The sequence below is a fragment of the Daphnia pulex genome, chromosome 1, assembly GCF_021134715.1.
Source record: "Daphnia pulex isolate KAP4 chromosome 1, ASM2113471v1".
Lineage (NCBI taxonomy): Eukaryota > Metazoa > Arthropoda > Branchiopoda > Diplostraca > Daphniidae > Daphnia > Daphnia pulex.
The window spans coordinates 1,849,755-1,871,401 of NC_060017.1; the positions used below are offsets into that span (position 1 = coordinate 1,849,755).

The following is a 21,647-nucleotide window of genomic DNA, read 5'->3' on the forward strand; positions in this document are numbered from 1 at the left end:
AATATCCAATACGCATTGAAGGACTCAATTTGTCTTATTTCTATTAATCATGTGTTTGGTCTAATGAAATTAGGCCTAGGAAAAAATAGAAAATAAAAATCTATATGGGGAGAAGCTATTGTTTAAATGCATTGATGCTTCCCGGAATAATTCAATTTAAATTGTTCTTTATTAGTAGGGAAGTTGTAGAGAGAAAGTAGAACGCAGAGAACGGGCATGAAATCGTGAACTGAGCGGAACACATAGCAGTAAAGAAAAAAAGAAAGGCTAGGAAATTTGATGTCCTATTTCTTCTTTCTCGGTGCTCCCGACATTCACATCGCTACCTGCCGCCGAGGAATTAACAGGTCTTCCGTCCTACGTCCGTCCAGTTTACGTTTCCCTGTTACAATTCCCTTTGAAAATCCGTAAGACAATTTTTTGTTACCGTTAATTTTATCGCTATAGCTAAAAATCTGTAATATTACTTAACAAAATAATTGGAAATTTCGTGTGTGCTGTTAAATAACTTGATTTCAATGGCCGAAAAAGTGCCCGTACTTCGGGAGAAAATATTTCCAAAGAAACCCGATTTCCGTTACGCGCTCTCAGTATCTAGAGCATCGCATTTTGATTTAATATTTTCCTTCTAAAGAGACCAAAGACTACTTTTTTTATTTGCATTTCTGTTTATGATTTGCAAAAATTGCGATCGGACATTTTTTGAATTGGGAGCCTTCGCCCTCTATGTCGTCTGAACTTGTTGATGTTATTAACAGATATCTTATTGAATAAAACTAGAGGTGCTGCTTGATTAGATAAGAGAAAGCCAGCAAGCAGTTATCCAGTGAAGGTAAACTGTAAATTATCCAGTGAAGGTAAACTGTAAAATGAAAGATGCAACGAACTTTCGACCGAGCCCTTAACTAAATATGTGTCAATGAACTCGAGAAACTTCTTTGTATTAACTAGGGTATACAGAAAAATGGACAAAATCATGTAGAGATTATGAACATTAAAATAATGATTTTTTTATTGTTGTTTTATTTTCAGGGACTGGCAATGAAGGCTGTACGTGTGCACACATTTGGAGGACCAGAAGTCTTGAAAGTAGAGTCTGATGTTCCGATTCCTGTTCATTCTGAAACCCAGGTTTTTTATTTGTTCACTTGCTTCAATTGACACGACTGTTCTAAAGTTGCTATGTTTAGGTTTTGATTAGGGTTGGTTCAGCTGGTGTTAATCCAGTTGACACATACATTAGAATGGGATTATTTGCTCAATTGCCAACTCTGCCTTACATCCCTGGACGTGATGGTTCTGGAACTATTGAAAAAGTTGGCTCCAAAGTTGACACACTCAAGGTTAGTCGTCCTTTTTAAAATAATCTTCCAAAGGAACAGGTTCAATGATTTGAAATCATCCAAATACTCAAGAAATAGTTTGAAGAGAAAGTGCTACAATTTCTTCTTTTCTATTGCAGGAAGGTGATCGCGTTTTCTTTTCCGGAGCCAGCGGCTCTTACGCCGAGTACGTTGCTTGTGAATCGCATTCAGTGTTCCATCTGGCTGATCGCCTCTCCTTCGCCCAAGGGGCCGCTCTAGGTGTTCCTTACTTCACGGCTTATCGCGCTATATTTATCAAGTATATAAAAGACACTCTGCTTTCACATTTCCTTTATTTTCAATTCAATCTAATGGTTTTTATTCTTCTTCCCCCTCTTGTGTTGTGCAGAGGAAAGGCCAAGGCCGGCGATCGTGTTTTGGTTCATGGAGCCAGTGGAGCTGTTGGTTTAGCCGCTTGTCAAATCGCTAAAGCGCACGGTAATTAGCTATAATAAACCATCTTCTGTCGTAATGCTAGACGAAAAGACCACCTACAGCAATATCACTTGTGAAAACGTACTTAAAACAAAATGGCGTCGTTTTACAGCGATAGCACATTCTTCATGTCTAGCGATTTAAAAGTTACAACTTTTTTGTTTCGTTTGGTAATTTCACCCTTTTTTTCTTTTGTCTGTCAGGAATGACCGTCGTTGGAACAGCAGGTTCTCCCCAGGGGATGGAACTGGTGAAAAACAATGGAGCTCATCTGGTATTCAATCACAGGTATATACATGGACAACACTTAAGCATTTCCCTCCCCTATTCTCGACACTTGAATCGACTCATCTCTTGTCGGAACGCGCACCGATACCACTCCCCAATTTCCGGAATGTGCTCTTCCCTGCCCTGTCCTGAGGACCCAGCTTCCAATTCATCATCTTTTGTTTATATTCACAGGGAGAAGGGATATTTGGAACTAGCTGCCGAAGCGGTGGGCGGTGACGGTTTTGATGTTATTATCGAAAACGCATCAGACATCAATCTCGGCTCGGATTTGACCGTCATTGGTCCGGGCGCTCGTGTTGTGGTATAGACGTCATCTGGGGCGGAATTTCTGTTCACACACTTTATCTTTTCTCTTTTTCTCTTTCTCTTTTTTTATCTAGATTGTGGGCAATCGAGGCAACGTCGAAATCAGCCCTCGTTTCCTGATGACAGAGGAGGCCTCTATCGTCGGATGCGCCCTTTTCAGATCCACTCCGGTACATATGGATAAAGCTTCTTCCCCCCTCATATGAATGATGGGGCTCCTTTTCAATGGAAAAAAAATTTCTTAAATGTCTAAATCGTGTGCAGGAGGAGTGGCGTCAAACGGCCGCGTCGGTGGTGGCCGGCGTCGAGATGGGCTTCCTGACGCCGTTCATCGACAGAGAATACCCGATGGAGACGGTTCAAGAGGCTCACGCCCATGTTCTCAGTCACGAAGGAGGATCACGTGGCAAACTGGTCCTGACAATGACGTAGATGTCGTCAGCGAATGAAGACGGAACATACTTTTTTTCCCTCCTATATTTTTTGGTTGCAAGCTCTTTCTTGAATGAACGCTGCATTTTATGGACAGTCTGTCTGAGATTGCCACTGTTCTTCTCTCTTATTCTAAGGTGTAATGGATCTTCCTTATCTCTTTTTATTTTTTTTTCTAAAATGTATGATTCGGTCATGTGTGTGTGTATGAGCGCGTCTGAAGGCTTCGCCAAAGGAATGTCGCAGCGAAAGGAATTCACTACCGTGAATCGTGCAGCCCTTTCTTCCTCCCCCCTTACTACCCCACCTGACCTGCCTTATACGCGCACTCAAAATACATTAGACATTATAAGATATTCATTTTTTGTTGTCATTTCCAACGAATAAGGAGATGACCAAATGTCTTAACATTGACGCACTTTCCATTGTCAAGCCAAGAGAGATTTTCGGACTGTCGAATCAGACAGTTGAATGAGACTTTGGCGGTTTCAGGCTCCGATGGAGATGATAATGTCACGTGACAACGGGAAAAGAATAAAGAAACATAAACAGCACTCACGACCGGGATTAAAACTTTTGCCAGGTGTTTCACACGGACATTTTTTTCTTTTTTTTTTTTACATTTGCGTGATGTTTCGTCTCTTTTCTTCACGAGTGAAAAGACAAATGTTACGCAACATCAAAGAAGACTCGGGTTATAAAATGGCACGAAGTCATTTGTGTGTGTGTGTGTGGGAACAATTTTCAAATCCGATCGCGGGTGGGGGGGAGGAGCCCCCCCAAAAAATCCAAGAGGTTGATGGCCCGCGGGTTTTGAAACCAACGTGAACTAAACCCAGCGGATTGTGACTCGCTGCATGGGGGAGGAGGTAACGAAGAATAGAGAAAAGGGACAGGGACCAAATCGTCCAAGTCTTTCACTGGGCCGGCTAGAGGGCGGTTCAGTTGCTCTCCGACTCTCCGCTCCGACAGGTCTTCCCTTTAAAAATATACGTAAAATAAGATTTGCGTTTGACAAGAAGTTTGTTGTGGTTTTTTTTTAATAATAACTCCGGTCTTCCAGCACCAGCAGTGCGATTTTGTTTTTTTAGTGCGGGAGGAAGACGAATCTCTCCGGCCGCGGCGCACAGTGTTCTGTCGGCGTGAGGATGATGAGTGTCGTTTCTTTGCTGGCCTCGTTGCTCCTCGTGACCAGCCAGGCTGTGACCGCACAGTCTCAGCTGATTGGCAGCGATGACGGAACCAATCAACAATCTGGCAATCGTTGCATCGACGACGAACAGAATCCGCAGGTAAAAAACCAAAATTTAATCTCTCTTCTGTTCATTTTCAACCATTTGTCGATGGCAAACTTTTGTCTCCATGTCTTCTTTGAAGGAGATAACCATTTTCTCTGAACTGTGCTGGTGGGGTAAGAGGGGGGACAAGGGTCTTCATTAGTCGAGTGGCACTTGCACTATCACAGGGTTGGTTTCCCTTTTTTTTTGGAAAAAAAAAGTCTTGTATTTCTTGTCTATCCCCTCTGGTTGTCGCCCTTTTTGGTGGAGGGCATCTCCGCTTTCCTGAAGAAGTCCGCCAAATGCGAAATTGCCTCCCAGCAGCAGCAGCAGTTCAATCCCTCTGTGGGAAACACATGGCACCATTTAAAAGGCTCTCGTATTTTTTTCTTCGGCGACGTCTCTATGCTCAGGGGGTGAGAAAGACTCTAAATATATCTTATAAGAAAAAATTCCCTCCTCAAGTTCAAAGGTCGGAAGTTGTCCCTCTGTTACTACTCCAAATGATTTCCCTCTCCCCCGTCGTTATAGACACGCAAACACAAACCAACCCTCGACTCTCCTATATACTATGCCCAGCCCAAGACCCTGTGCATCGTTGGGTGTATATCTGAAACTCTGTGATGAGTTATTTACACAGATGTCTTCAATTGCGCCGAGGGACCCTATTTTTATGTCTCTTCTTTCTTTTACCCTCACCGTTTTTGTTGTTGTTATAAAAACCTTGTCGACAGTTTTTTTCTTTCTTGGGCTCATCTTCTGCGCCCAGTCCTCACCACCGGGGGTGTCGGTCGTCGTTGTCGTTGCCGGTAAAAATTCTAATCGATTTCCCACATAAATAACTCGGGAGGAAAGCCGCTCTTTTCGTCTATTTTCCACCATTAAAGAAGAAATAGGGGAGAAAGAGCCGGAAAGGTTGCACAGCACACACAAGAATCCCGAGTCAGAAAAAAGCCGCTATTTTATATCCATCGCCGACATGAACTGCGTGTGATCAGTGGAAACCATTTTTATATTTTTCTCTTATTTTTCCACATATAATCTACAAGGAGAAGGAAATATTTGGGGATATCTTTGAGAACTGACCTCTGAACTGGCTGGGTTCTTTTCGTGTTGATGCATCGGCAATCTCTAAAATAACAGCACGAAGACATTCAAGTGTCACTTTGGAGAGTTGAGCAGACGCAGAAGAAAAAAAGGAGGTTCATGTCTGGTTTTGATGAGAAGATCCAGTTACTCACAGAACGGCCTCACCAACGGAAGGGGGTAAATTATACCACACTAAAGATGAACACAAGTAATACCCTCGCCTGTCGACTGCACCAGAAGAGACTGCTGCTTCTTGGGTGGTTCATCACCAACACTTTTTTTATTTCATTCTTTCCCACAGCTATTTTGTAGTTTCCAGGATTTTTTCTTTGTGTGTGTGTGTGTAATTCTCATCTTTTTCTTTCCCCGCTGCTGGCAAAATGATAAACCGAAACCTGTCAGAGTTAACGAGACTCAATTTAACAAAAAGAAAGAAAAAAAAAGAGAGACGGGAGAAAAGAAAAACAAAAACCCACTCAAATAACTATCGAAATCAAGCTTTTATTTCGATTGGAATCCCTAAAAATATTTTACCGGTCTCTTCTAAAGGAGATTTCTCTCTATTGTAGCAGCTCCTTTCAATATTTTGTGCGTGAGCGATCACGAAAGTGGTTCCCGATAAATCAAAAGAAAATGAAGGGAGAAATAAAAAACTTGTTTTCGGATATCTGTATTTTTCACGCGCGCAAGAGCAAACAAATGTATAACGAAACACGCCATGTGTAATGCATTCCGGGAGAAGAGGAAAAAAAAAGAGATTGTTCCCGAAAAAATTATTCCCCCCCCCCCCATCTTACTTGTTTGTTATTTTTGTTATTTTTTTGATCGTGCTGGAGATTTTCCATGTCACGTTCGCCAGCAACTTTTTTCAGTCACGCATTCAGGAAAAGAAAAAAAAAATTTGAAGTCTAGAATTCTTATCAAAAGTCTGGTATACACATGTATAATAAGTACCGTTAGTGTGCGTAATAGCGCTCCAGTGATGTCAAGTTTCATCCGACACGATTTGATTTATAATTCAAATTTGAAAGCGGACGCATTTGGCGAATTGGAAAATGAACGATTATACAAGCCGTTAAAACCACACGATATTTCACATCGTGTTGTTTTTTGTTGTTATCTAACGAACCTAATAAAAAAAAAGGTAAAAAAAAAAAAACAAATTGGCATTTGTGCTGCGGGTTTTTTTGCTGGGTCGGGACGATCCATTCCGGAATTATAAAAGGGGACTCGACGAACAATAACCAGCACACTATATGCAAATGAAAGAGGGCCATCAAACCAAGGCGGCCCTTTCACTTTATTGCGGCGGCGCGAGCGCTGCTCACCATTCCGGGATTTTTTACAGAATTTCTTTTGGCCAAATTCAAATTTGTTTTTTTTTAATCGGACAATGTCCGCGTTGGACTGCAGTTAGCCATGTAGCTACGCCACAGGGTGATTGCATGTCCATCCTTGGACACACCAGCACTTCCCGGGCAGTTTAGACCCGTGATGATGATGTGATCCTTTCCAATATCCTTTTGTATGGAAAATTCTTTCATTTCTTTTTAATAATTTATGTCTTTTTGGTTTTGTTTTGTTTTGTTTTTCATTTCTTGGCGATTGTTGCAGCGATGCATTCCCGATTTCGTGAACGCGGCTTTCAACGGGCGAGTGGAAGCGACCAACACCTGCGGCCTGTACGGGCCGAGCGAGTTCTGCACGCAGACGGGAGCCAAAGGACCGGAGAAATCGTGCGACATTTGCGACGCCCGCGTTTCGCATTTGGCCCATCCGGCCGATTACCTGACCGACTTCAACAACAACGACAACATCACCTGGTGGCAGTCGGACACGATGCTGGAGGGCATCCAGTACCCGACTCAAGTCAACTTGACTCTCAATCTTCGTAAGTTATTATCTCCTATATGGTAATTGATTCGCCAAGACTACCCTCAGCTAATGCGTAATGAGTAACCGTCACTCGTTACGCCGCGCGGTGGTTCGTGCGTGCCTGTGTGTTTGGCTTTTTCTCGTCGGCTAATGAGTTTTTGGCGCCTCCTGGTAAGGGGCTAGAAAAAGACCGCCGACGTGCACACACACACGAGTAAAAAATATGAGAAAATCAACATGAGCGCTGCTGGCGACCTCCAAGAGTGAGCGGCTGACTGCTGCCCCGGCCAAATCAAATTTGCATCTATATGGAACGCAGAAACTCAGAGCTAACTCTATGGTTAGCTCTACAAACATATCAACGATGCTACACGCTCCATTTCTTTTCCCCCCCAAAGCTCCTCCCCGATTCCTTCCGGCTTTTGATATCTGGTCCCAGTCATCGGGTTTTGAAATGAGAACCGCACAAAATTCGATCTTTTTTTCTTCTTCTTCTTCTTCTCCTCAGCTTTTGGGTTGCTTTCTACATTCTCAAGAGCCCTGTGAAAATGGAAAACATTCGAACAATTTTTAACGACCCTCTCTCTAGTGGCGATCCTCCGAGAGCGGCGGGGCTCCGTTGATAGTCAGCAGGTCAAAAGTAATACGATCCGAAACACATGTGGCTCCACTCAACAAGCTATGCCATAGACTTTTATCTTTCCAAACTCCCCTACATATTCATTTTAAATCAGAATATAAGAAAGAAACCCCTTTTCAAGTTTGAAAAATATGAGGTTAATCAACGAAATTTCCGCTTCTTCACACACAGTAGCCTCGTGCGACTAAAACCTAAAACACTTCCGTATTTTTTAATCAAGTCGAGTTTTTTAGATCTCTCTCTCTCCTGCAGTGTTGGTTATATAGCCTTAGCACCCAGAAGAGTTCAAGAACTCGGCGAGAAAGTCTTTAAGGACACGGAGAAGGATGTCCAATAAAATATGCCAGTCCTCCCACTTTGTATGCACGGCGCTTCGTTCGTGCCGAGACGACGGCGGCGACTCCCGCGGTCGTCGTCTTGTCAACTGACACGGGAGGAATTTTTTTTTTCCTTCCCCCCATTCTCCGCCTTCGTAGAGAGCCAGCGAGAGTCATAATTTCCAGCTGCCACCGCTTTTTTTTATTTTTCTGAAAGAAAAGAAAATTATTCGTTTTCTTTTTCCTTTATTCTTTTCGGTGAACAATAACAGAAGTGACAAAGGATTAAAAGAAGCCAAAGGGGAGGGAAAATGACTGGAAAAGAATAGATGGAAAAAAGAACTATTAATTATATACTCGTAACTCTTGTAGGGTCTGCTTGATTAGTGTCGAATCACGACCGTGCACGCTCAAGAATGCGCGGGCATTCGTTTACAGGGCTTCGCGTGTGTCCCCCCTTCTTTGTTTAGCCCCTATATTCAGTTTTACCTTTAACCCTTTGTAGTCCTTCATCCTCATCTTGTTTCTCCCCATACACAAAAAAAGGAGATAACCATTATGAGATGCCAGACAGCCCAGGTGTCTGTCCGTGTGTTCAACATACAACAACAAAAAAATAAGCCGATCGTATAACACTGGAAATTCTTCTTCAACAAATCTCCCTTTTCTCTTTTTTTCTTTTTTTATCTGAAAAAAAAACAAAAGATATACGCCCCATAAAATCGCAAAAAGCAGGTCGTACCGTATAATAACTTCTCTGTTATTATTTTTTCCCCCTTTTTGGGTGGCCAGTTTGATGCCCGGTTCATCTTCTTGAGATTTCTGAGGGCCGTTCATTTTTTTGTTTCTTTCGCGCGTAACACTCGTTGACGAATTAAATGTTGCACGCATGAATTAAATGGCGGTCCCTTCAGCTTTCGAGACAGGAAATCTGCGACCCAGCGATGTGATTAGAACCAAAAGGAAACGATATTCTATATACCAACACATCAAGTGAAAAGGGACCCCGATTTTTTTTTTCTGTCGACGGATTTATTCGGCAGTATGTTTAGACACGAATAAATGTGTGTAATGCGAAAAAAAAAGAAGGAAAATAACAAGTTTTTGTAAAGAAATGCAGAGCCCTGCGGGAAAAACAGATGCTGTGGACGAGCCATAGCAGCAGCAGCAGCAGCAGAGCAAGAGCTGCTGCTCTCTATATGGGGGGGATTTGTTTATTAGTTTAGTCTACGGCCTTCGCCGTCTACTTCCATTAGAAAAATGTTTAGCTTTAAAACTCACTTCCTTGTCTTATCTACTCGGAAAGTCCGAATGTCTATCCGATGGTCAAACGTCTTCGGCTTGTTTTAAACGGAGCCGTAGAAATCGGTCGAGCGCGAGAAAAAACTAGAAAACTTTGACAGTGGGCGATCTGTTGAACATTTCTGAAAGGAGGCCGGCCGAAAACCATAAAAAGAACCCATTTTCGTTCGCCTTTTTTTATTTGTTTTTCTTTTCTAGAGTTGTTGGATGTAATCGACTGTTTGTCTGAGATAATGAGAGGCAGACAGAAATGAAGGGAAATGAAAACAAAAATTTATGGGCGGTGATAGCGATTAGTTGGCTCACAGTACTTGCCGTTAATCGCTCGCTGATAAAAGAGCGGGGCTTCCGGTGTCGCTTAATGTCTTATTTAGTATTCAGCTGTTAACAAATTTTTATTCGATTTTCATGGGACGAAATTGATTTTTTCTGTGACTTTTCATTCTTTTTTCAACAGGAAAGGCATTCGACATCACATACATTCGTGTCAAATTTCAATCTCCCCGCCCAGAGAGTTTCGCCCTCTACAAGCGAACGTCGGAAGATGGTCCTTGGTTGCCCTATCAGTTTTACAGGTTTGTCGCTAGATGGCTCGTCTATTCCCAAAACAAAAGTTTGGATTTGAACTGTTTTCTCTTTTCTCAGTGCTACATGTCGTGACACTTACGGACTGCCTGACAGCAACTTTGTTCGACGTGATGACGAAAAACGTGCCCTGTGCACGTCTGAATTTTCTGATATCTCACCGTTGACTGGAGGCAACGTGGCCTTCTCTACTTTGGAAGGACGACCATCTGCTTATAACTTTGACGAGAGCAAGGAACTCCAGGTATTTCATGAATTATATTTCCCACAAGTGAGTCGTTTAATAGTTTACATCAATATTTTTGTTTGTGACAGGATTTCGTAACTGCCACTGACATCAGGATCACTTTGGATCGTTTAAACACCTTTGGTGATGAAGTCTTTGGTGATCCCAAAGTGCTCAAGTCTTACTTTTACGCCATTTCTGATTTTGCTGTTGGTGGCAGGTAAGATATTATCACCACCTTCTTTCTTTTTGAATGACCGTGATTACTCTTCATTACCAAATGCATTTTTTACTTCACAAAGAGTAGCCGTTTGTGATGGCTGTTTAATAGAAGGTTCTTCATCTCTGTAATGTGTTTTCTCATTCGTCCGACAGATGCAAGTGTAACGGCCACGCCTCCGAGTGCGTGTCGAGTTCGTCGGAAGATGGCAGCTACTCGAACTTGGTGTGCCGTTGCGAGCACAGCACGGCCGGTCGAGACTGCCAAGAATGCCTCCCGTTTTATAATGACCGTCCGTGGGCCCGCGCCACCGCCGACGATGCCAATGAATGCCTTCGTAAGTCAAATGTGTTCATTTATCTCCTCGGCATTATGCGTCCGTCGTCGAAACAGTCTGCCCGTTTAGCATACCGCTTCTTTTATACCCTCACAGTTCCTCAGAGTCCTTAGAAACGGAGCTGCTCATTATACATTCAAAAAGGTTACAGGGGAATGTGGGGGGGGGGGCGTCCTTACAAAGGCTGTGATCACGAGACTGATGATACGTCTTCGTCACCCTTCGATGGAGCTGATTGTAACGGACGTAGCCCCGTGCTCGGAATTGAAAAGATGGGTCAACCATCTCGATAAGACGCATATTTTTTTCTCTCTCTCTCTCTCTCTCTTTCCTCGTAATTTATCCAGGGGAAAGAAACTTAAGTTTCACATCATTAATCCATAAGGCGTTGCCTTTTACAGGGCGTCTTCGCCACAGCCGGTGAAGAACACGAGAAAGAGGAGAGAAAAAGAGACAAGAAGTTGAAAGATTACCGCCGCCGCCAACGCCCATTTCATACGATTCCATTTTTTTTTTCAACCCCCTCCAGATAGGAAATTATATTTATATTATTATTTTTTGTTCCCTTTCGTTACACGTTTCTTGCTTTATATACAGTTTTGTTGATATCTCCCCGACTGCGAGCAGCACTGCTGACTTTATCAGAAGCTCCCGAAAGATTTCCCAGGTAGCCACTGCCGCTGGTTTTTATTTGAACCCTCGTCGAAACAAGTCGAGAGAAAAGGGTCAACATTTTTATGGAAACGATCGATTCTATTTTCCTATACGGTCAGATTCTTTGGAAATCCCAAAGGCAGGCCGACTCTATAAATCCTTCCTATAGGGGCCTCATTAAGTTTATATGATGGCAAACAGCAGCTGCGGTTTGTTTTGAGGGCCAATCTCCTGGACGTCGCTTGTGTGGATATATTTTTCATGCCGCCGACGACGACGACGACGACGCAATGCGACGGCGAAGAAAAGAAATCCCGTTTTGTTTTTTTCTCCTTTTCACGGTGCTGTTTTTGTCGTCTAGGTGTTGGATATATGTCCGTGATATTTCCAGCTATGACCAATTTTGGCGTCAATTGATTGGGTAGTGTTTCTTTTTCTTCGGACGTCGACAAAGTCAAACGACTGAGACTGACTGCGTACGCCTTTTTTCTTTCTTTCTTTCTTCCCGTCGTGGCTTTAAAGAAGCCATCAATTGACCAGCAAGAACTTTCGGGAATTCATACGAAATTGGAAGAGTAACGCTGAGGTCATCCCATTGTTGACTGAGGCATGGGCGGTTGCGTTTGTTTTGTCGTGCGCCGTCCAATAATCAAGACGCCAACTCACAATCAGCCGAGTCATGGGCCAACCTGCTCTTTTCATTTTTAGATTTAAAAAAATCGAGTTTCTGTAAAAAAGAGAGAGAAAACATTCCTGATTTTTATAAAAAGAAAGGTAGCTGTCAAATGAATTGAAATTTTTGCCTTTGACGGAGCGAGAATCTTCCAGCATGTGATGCGGTGGGGGTCAAGCTGCTTTTCTTACCTGACGTTGAAGAAAAGCTATTACGTAGCAATTTCCCGGTGTGCTTTCACTTGGGCGGACCTTGTCCACACTCCACCCGCTCTATGGAGTATAGGAAAGGTGGAAGATGGGCAGGAGGGGGGTTGTGTTGTTGCTGGATGTTTTACGCGACTTTTTAATGGCCATCCCCCCCTACGTCCAACCTCTTGGTACTTGTCAGTGTAAAAAAAGAGAAACCTCAAGGAAGAAGAGATAAGGTAACATTTAAATGTCCTCGGCCAAGAAGCAGCAGATTCCTTTCCTTGTTTTGACTTGTGATTTTGATTGATTCGGACCAATTATCTCAACTAGATCGACGGTAGTTGTGAGTTTCTACCTTTCGGTCTTTGATTATCCATCTCTCTTTGGTCCTCATCAGAACGCTGATGGAATGCTTTCCAGATTTCAAAGTTTGAATGACTGGAGACCACCTGGGGAAAGTGATGAATGGTATCCGGCCCTCCTCCTTTTCCCCCCTAAAAACCGAACAAGAGGAAAGAACTTCTCGTCAACAACAACCCCCCCTCTCAACCTTTTCTCTTTTTTCTTTCATTTCTTCTTTTTTTGAGCGAAACAAAACACGTTTAATGAACCGACTCGAATGACGCCATTGCAATCTGAACGCGCAACTCGTCGCGCAATTCTTTTCATTTCTCGTCCGTTCATCATTCGAGCCGACACTTGGGCTCTTTTTTTGTTTGGTTTGTTTGGAATAATACCCAGTGATCCGTGTGTACCCAAGATTCACCAGGTGGACTTGTATACAACGGTTATAAGTGGAAGCGGCCGGCAAGGTAGCGGCTTCAGTCGGGGACGAGACACCGTACGGGACGGACTTGTGACCATTTTCTTCTTCGACATTTCATTTGTTTGTGCGTTTTCCCCCATAAATTCTATCGAGAATTGCCAGTTTTTGATGGATTCGTGAGTCGTTGTTGTTTCTGCGGCTGAATTTTTCACAAAGGCAAATTACAAAAAAGGAATAAATTATTAATTGACCAAAATGGGCAGGCGCTCTTGTTTGATGGTTGCTGTCTGCTTGTCCGTGAGTTTAGTATTGCAAAGCGCTTCGGCGACATCGTGGGATGGCAAAACGCCATGGTTCACCGGTTCCTGTAAGCTATTATCCCGCCGTTCATTTTTAAAAAAGCTATAGCTGTCTGTCGCTATTTTTTGTTGTTGTTGTTTTTGGTTTTGAGTGCATAAGTAAGGCGCGGGCTCGTCGGGACGATTTTTTCTTGGGAAAGAGGCTCGAAATAAGTTGGCTCCCAATGTTGAATGGAGTCGTTTGTTTTTTCTTTTTCTTTTTTGGAACAGCAGAAGGAGGCTTCCATTTTGCTGTAGATTTTTGAGGCGCATCTTTTTCAAATGTTTGTAGCAGAAAAACCAATCAGAGAACAGTAAAGGGCGACCGTAAAAGCTCGTGTTTTACAGCCTCTTTTACGCCGTGTACACTCTGCAGAAGGGAGGACAGGCCCAAGGGCAGCTTCAATAAACTTTGACTAACCAAAACGACAATCTTCTCTCTCTCCCAAAGAATTTCTAATGGAATTTACACACACACACACACACACAGCCTGGAACAAAAAAAAAAGGAAGAAGAAATGGGCAAAGACAAAGAGAGACCAACTGTTGTTTTCTATTTTCTCCCCTTTTTTCTGCAATTTATTCCGTAGCTAGGGAACAAACAAAGAGTCTCTAAGTAGTTTTTCTATTTAACTATTTGGAAAAAAAAAGAAGAAGGATTTCCTCCGTTTTTCTTTTTTTCTTTGATTACACGCGCCGATGGAAAACAACATGACATATTCTTCTTGTTCGGGAAATCGTGCAAGGCGGAGACCAACAACACCCTACTCTCATTACCGATTCCGAAATGGTGTATTGTCTCCATAGAGCTCACGTTTGGAGAAGGAGGATGTTTCTTCTTGCGTACGCAACATTCGAATTTTTATACGGTCCTAGGGTGTACGTATGTGCGCGTTGAAACGGGCGGGACCCGCCTTGGCACGTCATTTCTTTTGATGGGAATGGTGCGTGTGTTTCGGCTAATTACTGTACTCTATTTCATGCTCCGTAGCCCCTTTTTTAGTATACTCGTCGTGTTGTTGTATAGGGTCGCTTCAATCAATGACATCATCCAGGTGTTGACCTCCGACTGTTTCGAACGAGGGGAAACTAAAATAAAACAAAATGATGTTTCAAATAGTCTACATGCATTGATTTCTCTGTTTGTTACATACTCAGCTTGCAACTGTAACGGATTCTCCAGCCGGTGTTACTTCGATCAGGCCTTGTTCGACGCTACCGGTCACGGCGGCCATTGCCTCGATTGCACGGCCAACCGCGACGGACCCAACTGTGAACGCTGCCGCGAACAGTTTTACCAGCGCGAAGATAATTACTGCGTACCCTGCAATTGTGACGAGACAGGTGAATCAATCATTTTACACTTCATTAGCACACCTTAATCCAATTATAAAACACATTCGGCTTGATCGTTACGAGGTAGCCAAATAAGGAAAAAAAAGGCGGTGTTTAACTTAATTGAGTTTTGGGTTGCTTTCTCCTCGATTAAAGGTTCACGGAGCTTGCAGTGTAACCGCGAAGGTAAATGCTCGTGCAAGCCGGGCGTGACTGGTGACAAATGTGACCGATGCGAAGAGAATTTCTACGATTTCGGACCGCAAGGGTGCCGCCCTTGCGGATGCAATGTGGCCGGCAGTCTGGGTGGGCAACCGCGCTGCGACTCGGAAACGGGCAGTTGCTCGTGCAAAGATCACGTCGAAGGCCAGCGCTGTGACCGCGCCAAGCCCGGCTACTTCAATTTGGACGCTGAAAATCTCTTCGGCGCCACTCCGTGTTTCTGCTACGGCCATTCGTCCGTCTGCAGGTCGGCCACCGGCTACGCCCGTGGATTAATCGAGAGCGTGTTCGCTCGTTCCGATGAGAAATGGTCGGCCCTGGAACAACCTGGAAATCGGCCAATCACGCTGGCCTATAATTCACTGTTGGGAAACATTGGAGTCAGTGCGCCCGGCCGTGACGCCGTCGTCTTCTCAGCCCCCGAACGTTACTTGAACGACCAGCGAACGAGTTACAACCAGCAGTTGCATTTCACGCTGCGAACCAACGAAGCTGGAGCCCGCGCTTCCATCGATGACGTCGTGTTGGAAGGATCCGGACTGACCATCTCGCAGCCCATCTTCGGCCAAGGCAACCAACTGCCATCGGCATCGAACCAAGTCTATTCGTTCAGACTGCACGAACATCCCGATTACGGCTGGAATCCGCGTCTGTCGTCCCGTGATTTCATCAGCGTTTTGGCCAACTTGACCGCCATCAGAATCCGTGGCACCTACACGCCCCGCGGTGCGGGTTACCTGGATGATGTCAAACTGGAGACGGCCCGTCGAGGCGGCAGCGGTTCACCTGCCAACTGGATTGAACGCTGCAATTGCCCTGAAGGTTACGTCGGCCAATTTTGCGAATCCTGCGCTCCGGGATTCCGTCACGAGCCCGCCAACGGCGGTCCGTTTGCCCGCTGCGTCCCTTGCAATTGCAACGGACACGCCGATATTTGCGACGCCGAAAGCGGCCGCTGCATTTGCCAGCACAACACGGCAGGCGACAACTGCGAGCGATGCGCCCGGGGATTTTACGGCAACGCTCTTCAAGGAACGCCCAACGATTGCAATCCTTGCCCGTGTCCCAACGGTGGCGCTTGTATCGAACTGGCCGACGAAACTGTCGTTTGCCTCGAATGTCCGGTCGGTTACGCCGGCCCGAGATGCGAATTGTGCAGCGATGGCTATTTCGGTGATCCCGAGGGCCGTTTCGGTACCCGACGACCTTGCCAGCCTTGCGATTGCAACGGAAATGTCGATCCCAACGCTGTGGGCAATTGCAACCGAACGACGGGCGAATGTCTCAAGTGTATCTACAACACTGCCGGATACCGTTGCGATTCCTGCCTGGCCGGATTCTTTGGCGACGCTCTGGCCCTTAATAAAGGCGATTGCCGGCCTTGTCAGTGCTTCCGCCGTGGAACTCTGCAGCTTCCTTCCGGTACCCTTCAATGTGATCAGGTCAGCGGACAGTGTGAATGTAAACCGAACGTGATGGGCAACAACTGCGACCGCTGCCTGGACGGATTCTTCGACTTGGAGAGCGGAAACGGATGTCAAACTTGCAACTGCGATCCTGTCGGCGCACTAAACAGGACCTGTAACGTTCGAAATGGGCAATGTTTCTGCCGGCCTGGCGTTGTCGGTCTACGATGCGATTCTTGTGCTCCCAACCAATTCGGATTCTCTTACGACGGATGCAAACCTTGCGAATGCGACACCATCGGATCCCTGTCGCTTCAGTGTGACGATCCTGATGGACAGTGTCGATGCCGAGACAATGTCGAAGGCCGTCGCTGCGACCGCTGTAAAGAAAACAAGCACGACCGTGAAGCTGGATGTAAGGATTGCCCGCCTTGTTACAATTTGGTACAGGAGGCCGTCGATCAGCACCGAGCCAAGATGGCCGATCTGGCAACGATTCTGCAACGCATCATCTCCAACCCGACCATCATCGCGGATCTTGATTTTGATAGAAAACTGGCCGAAGTCCAGGACCGTGTCGATCAACTCTGGGTAGACGCCAAGATGCAGAGTGGCGGTGACAAAAGCATAAGCATCCAGCTGGAAGAGTTGAAGAATAGATTAAAGGTTTGTTTGATTTTTTAAACTTGATTTAAAATTTTATTCTTTCGATTGACTAATTCTCAATAAATGATTACAGCAAGTTCAACAAATGACTGGAGAAATTGAAATGCGGACGCAGAGTTCAAGACGCGCCACTGCAGCCGGAGTTGGCAATTTAACCGTGGCCGAAGCCGCAGTGGAACGGGCCAGAGAATCCCTTAAATCTGCTCAACGTTATTTGGAGACGGAAGGATCGGATGCTCTACAACGGGCGATCCAGCGCTCGGAGAAATTTGGCCAACAGAGCGAGCGCATGTCACAAATTGCTCGCGATGCCCGCCAAGCGGCCGACACACTTGACGATGCTGCGGCGCTGATTGAATCCACAGCGCAGGAAGCCCTCAACACATCCAGCAGTGCTTACCAGTTGGCTCGAGAAGCTGTCGATCAGCAGAAGAACAGTACAGAAGAAATCGGTGGACTCCGCAAGGAGTTGACCATTACTGAACAGACCCTTGCCCGCACTCAGGCTATGGCCAAGGAGGCGCTCACTAATGCCCAATCGGCTTACACCGAAGCTCTTAGTCTTCTGGGTGACGCCTACAGTCTGGTGGTTCCCAATGTTGAGTGGCAATTTATGAAACGCCAAGCTGCCCAGCATTCGGAAGAATCGCGTCAAATCAAGGCAGAAGCCGATCAGCTGGCGGCGGAAAACGCCAACATGTTGGATGAAGTTAGTGACCAAATCATTGGCGCTGGTGATGTGTTGGCCAAAGGAGTGGCGCAGCAGCAAATCGCGGATGAATTACTCGCTGACGCCGATGTAGCCTTGGGAAGGTCTCAAGAAGCCGTCTCACTGGGCGAAAAAACCCTTGCCGAGGCCCAAAAGACGCTTGAAACACTCGAAGGTATTTTTTTAATGAAACGGCAATGACATTTCGTATAGGAATTTAAAAATGATTGGATCTTAGGTTTCGACTCGCTGGTGCAGGAAAGTAAAGAAAAAGCTCGCGATGCTCTTGGTCAAGCCGTCGAAATCACAAATTTGATTGAGCAAGCTGAAGAAAGAACGCGAGAAGCGCAAAATGCCCTGGCCGGTGCCGAGTCCGATGCCCGAGTGGCTCGTGATTCTGCAAAACAGGCTCAAGAACACGCGGAACAAGCCTCAAAGGTATTAAAATTAACATTCGTTCAAAAGAATTAGGCAAATCAAACATTTTCATTATAAGGACGCTGTAATGATTCGCCAAGGCGCTTCAGAGACGAGAGATAAAGCCGGTCAATTGAAAGATACGGCCGAAAGTCTCACTGCTAGTGTAGCTGATACGGCTAACCGAATGAGAACTTTGGAAGCTGAAGCTGCTGAAGATCAAGGACTCGCTAAAGAGGTCATTTGAAATTTAAAATGTGTTACTTTTCAGCAATCAAAATGTTTTGTTTTATCAATTCGAAATCAGGCTTTGGAGAAGGCTAATCAAGCCAAGAGCATTTCAGCGGATTCGACTGTTAAAGTCCGTGAAGCCATCAGCTCAGTGAATGAGATTCTCATATCTCTCAATAACATGGGAAATATTGGTATTTATCAAAACATTACCTCAGCCCATTAACGGTTAACTAAATTCTGTGGTGCTTAACAGATACTGCCGCTTTGGATGAACTGGAGCGAAAATTAATCATTGCCGAACGGGACTTTATCGAGTCTGATATCGAACGGCGCATTGAAGAGATGAGGACGGCTCGAGTCACTCAGGTACGACTGAGAAGGTTATTTTATTATCTGAATGTCGCAATTCAATTTTGTTTGTATATTTAGAATCAATGGGTAAGAGATTACGAAGAAGAATTGGCCCGTCTTCGACTAGAGGTCGATAACGTCGAGGCCATCAAGGAGGCTCTACCTGAGGGTTGTTGGAAGAGGCTGAAGTTGGAACCTTAATAACGGATGATTCCATATGTTTTGGGAGTTCCTTGGAACGCTCTTCGCCGTTAAATGAAAAAAAAATGTTTCAAAACCGTAAAAGTTTGACAGAAATCAATTTTCGTAAAGGAAAAAGATTTTAATAGGGGGGGGGGACAAAACTATCGCCTAGCTCGTTACGTATCTAAATCGACTGGGCACTTAGTCATAAAACATCATACAAACTATGTTGATTGAAGTTAAGAAGTTAGAGAGCTTAACACAAAAGTTCTGTTTGCACTACTCTAGTTTTTCTTAGTTGTTCCGACTCCATCACTTTCTTTACATCGACTCCCCCTTTGTTTGGGGTGTGTTATTCCGTTTATTTGTTTAATTCTTTTTTTTTTTCAATCTTTTCACATCACTGTGCCTTCCTCTCCAGAGTGCCGTTGATGTCGCAAGTGCCTGTTTGATACAATTATTTCGTCATGTGCCAAAATGATTCCTCCCTAACCTTTTTTTTCACCTTCCTTCACTGACAAATCAAATTGTGTTTAGACTCTTTTGTGCCCAGGATTTTAAATCGGAATTCTTTATCTGAGATTTTTTCAAAATGAATTAGTTAAAAATTGCATTAAGGGATTCTCTCTGATGAATGCCAAAGACGGACGTGCGTGTGTTTCCCACTCGTCATTTTCTTATAAACGTGACCGTTTGTTGTCGAACGCTGAAACTTCTTGTGGACCGAAAAGAATTCTGAATGGATCGATTATTCTAAATGTTTTTGGGGATAAGAAAAAATTACGTCTTAATTCCCATCTTTTTTTAAGCCCTCTCCCGTTCATGCGTTTCCTCTGAAACAAACTTCCTTTTTGTATAATACCTTTTTTGAAAATCCATGTTTGCACTCACTGCCGCTGTTTTGACTCAATACATGACCATTTAAACAAAGCAGTTTCTTTTATATTATCTATTATCGAAAAATATAGATAAATCGACAACATTTCCCGTCATAAAGTGATCTAGACAGGGTCGGAAGTGGCAGGATTAGTCGAGGAATTACCAACAAGCAGGTCTTTTTTCCTTTTCTTTGTCCTTGAGCTCATGATAAAAACCGTAGACGACCCACCAAAGGTACATACCTAGAGCTGTTATTTTAAGGGTAATACAATCAATTCATTCTCATTAAGTTAAATTTTTTTCTCGAATAATATTTAACTACAATACGCATACTTATCTTATCTGCATGACCATGGCAGTAACATAAAGCACGCCCAACCAGGTCGACGGAGGCCCGTTCGCCGCTTTCGGGAAAGTAGAGCCTCATGGCGTTGAAGTATTCCGACGGGTAAGAGTGTTCGTTCAAGTACCAATTGGGGTCAAAGTTTTGCTCCAGCTGGAAGATGCCCCAAATGTTGACGGAGACCAGGGCCGCTGTCATGATCATCACCAAGACCTTGACGGGCGTCCGCAGCAGAAACGGGCCGTAGAAGCGCTCGAAAAAGAGTTTGAGCAAATCGCGCTGGGAGCACGGGGCCGGCTGCCAGTTTTCCGTTTTAGGCTGGAAGCAGCAGCCGATCCGGTAGCGCTCTTTGCGGCGCTCGTCCAGCACAGTCAGCGCGACGAAGAAAGTCACTTCCAGGACGAAGAGCATCAAAATGCCCGACATGGCGTTGATGCAAAAGGATCGCAGGGCCGGCATGCTGGTCGTTGCTCCAATGGCGAATGCGGCGATGTCAGTGACGGACGTGACCGTGATTGACACTCCGGCGTGTTTCATGGCTCGAGCCATCCGTTCCGGAATCGGTAATTGCTTCTCTTCCTATAAATTATCTAGCGCCTAGCGATTTAAAAAAAGAAACAATACGTTAACTTGATATAACTAGATTAGACATTGAATAATAGGACCCACCTGGATGATGACGAACATGTCGTCAACTCCAATTCCGAGGAGCAAAAACGGAATAATCGGATGAATGGGTCCGTATTGAACGCCCTAGGGGCATAGACAATATTCTTTCAGTTTCGACTTTCGCGCCACGACATCATTTCGTGGCAATAGATCTAACCGCTAGAAAATAACACGAGTCGAAAAAACTGATTATCAAGAGAGCAGACGAAAAAAATATCTGCATTGCTTGGGGAAATATCAGATTTTTGGGGAAATAAATTCTGACATGGCGGAATATTCAAACAGTTTGTTAATTTTTTATTTGTTTTGTGCATCATTGGTACGTCCTAGCGACAAAGTAAGTCCTTAGATAAAGTGAAAAGTCAGTTCCAATAACAAAGGAAGCAATCCATTTTCCTAGCTAAGCCCAATATGATAAAAAAAAATACCAGTTATTGATTTGAGTATTGAACTTTGTGCGAAAATTAACTTTTTAGTAAAGCAGTAAATTACATTAGAACACTGAAACAATTCATGTTCATTTTAGCAATGGTTGCTTGAATAGAAAAAAAAAATGAGAACACGCATCAAAAACATAACCTGATGTGGAGGAGCCAAATACTATTCTGTACTACGCTCTGGTCTAGCTCTTTCTTGTTGGGACAACACCTGATCTTAGTAAACCTGAGGTTCAACTATATTCAGTTACATTGTTCAATCAAGCGGCTTGACTTAATGTCCTGACGATACAAACTTCGTCCGAAGACGAGTCGTCAATTCAACCTATGCCTGACTTCTCTGGCGGGACGCTTCGAATTCGGGAACGGAACGCGGATTGGACATTCACGTCGAATTATCGGAATCACAACGAACTCGTAACACATTGGATTCGAAGTCGCGAGTTATCAGACTTCAACCACTTAGACCATCCACATC

At 44.4% G+C, this 21,647-nt stretch overlaps 3 protein-coding genes across 7 annotated transcripts; 2 read left to right on the forward strand and 1 right to left on the reverse strand.

Annotated features, from left to right (window-relative positions):
* The first annotated feature begins 252 nt into the window (after positions 1-252).
* Positions 253-3,184, forward strand: LOC124188551 (quinone oxidoreductase-like). 4 transcript variants are annotated; one of them, XM_046581277.1, is made up of 9 exons: positions 253-407; positions 1,033-1,131; positions 1,191-1,343; positions 1,463-1,623; positions 1,714-1,802; positions 2,003-2,087; positions 2,262-2,391; positions 2,471-2,566; positions 2,661-3,184. In XM_046581277.1, exons 2-9 carry the CDS (start codon positions 1,042-1,044, stop codon positions 2,826-2,828), a joined length of 972 nt encoding a protein of 323 aa, XP_046437233.1. In that variant the 5' UTR covers positions 253-407; positions 1,033-1,041; the 3' UTR covers positions 2,829-3,184. The 4 variants fall into 4 exon arrangements, with proteins under 4 accessions (XP_046437233.1, XP_046437242.1, XP_046437230.1 ...); XM_046581286.1 differs by lacking the exon at positions 253-407 and adding an exon at positions 687-832; XM_046581274.1 differs by lacking the exon at positions 253-407 and adding an exon at positions 852-952.
* A 550-nt stretch (positions 3,185-3,734) lies between these two features.
* Positions 3,735-19,766, forward strand: LOC124188525 (laminin subunit gamma-1-like). 2 transcript variants are annotated; one of them, XM_046581218.1, is made up of 14 exons: positions 3,735-4,120; positions 6,809-7,085; positions 9,786-9,903; positions 9,974-10,157; positions 10,229-10,359; positions 10,515-10,696; positions 14,477-14,662; positions 14,810-16,947; positions 17,021-17,831; positions 17,895-18,094; positions 18,153-18,311; positions 18,381-18,498; positions 18,561-18,673; positions 18,737-19,766. In XM_046581218.1, exons 1-14 carry the CDS (start codon positions 3,977-3,979, stop codon positions 18,857-18,859), a joined length of 4,884 nt encoding a protein of 1,627 aa, XP_046437174.1. In that variant the 5' UTR covers positions 3,735-3,976; the 3' UTR covers positions 18,860-19,766. The 2 variants fall into 2 exon arrangements, with proteins under 2 accessions (XP_046437174.1, XP_046437182.1); XM_046581226.1 differs by lacking the exons at positions 3,735-4,120; positions 6,809-7,085; positions 9,786-9,903; ... (1 more) ...; positions 10,229-10,359; positions 10,515-10,696 and adding an exon at positions 11,366-13,347.
* On the reverse strand, positions 19,549-21,563 carry LOC124188569 (NPC1-like intracellular cholesterol transporter 1). The gene is made up of 3 exons (XM_046581299.1): positions 20,733-21,563; positions 20,054-20,660; positions 19,549-19,968 (listed from the first exon to the last, which is right to left on the reverse strand). The coding sequence occupies exons 2-3, from the start codon at positions 20,610-20,612 to the stop codon at positions 19,880-19,882; spliced, it is 648 nt and encodes a 215-aa protein (XP_046437255.1). The 5' UTR covers positions 20,613-20,660; positions 20,733-21,563; the 3' UTR covers positions 19,549-19,879.
* Positions 21,564-21,647: the final 84 nt, after the last annotated feature.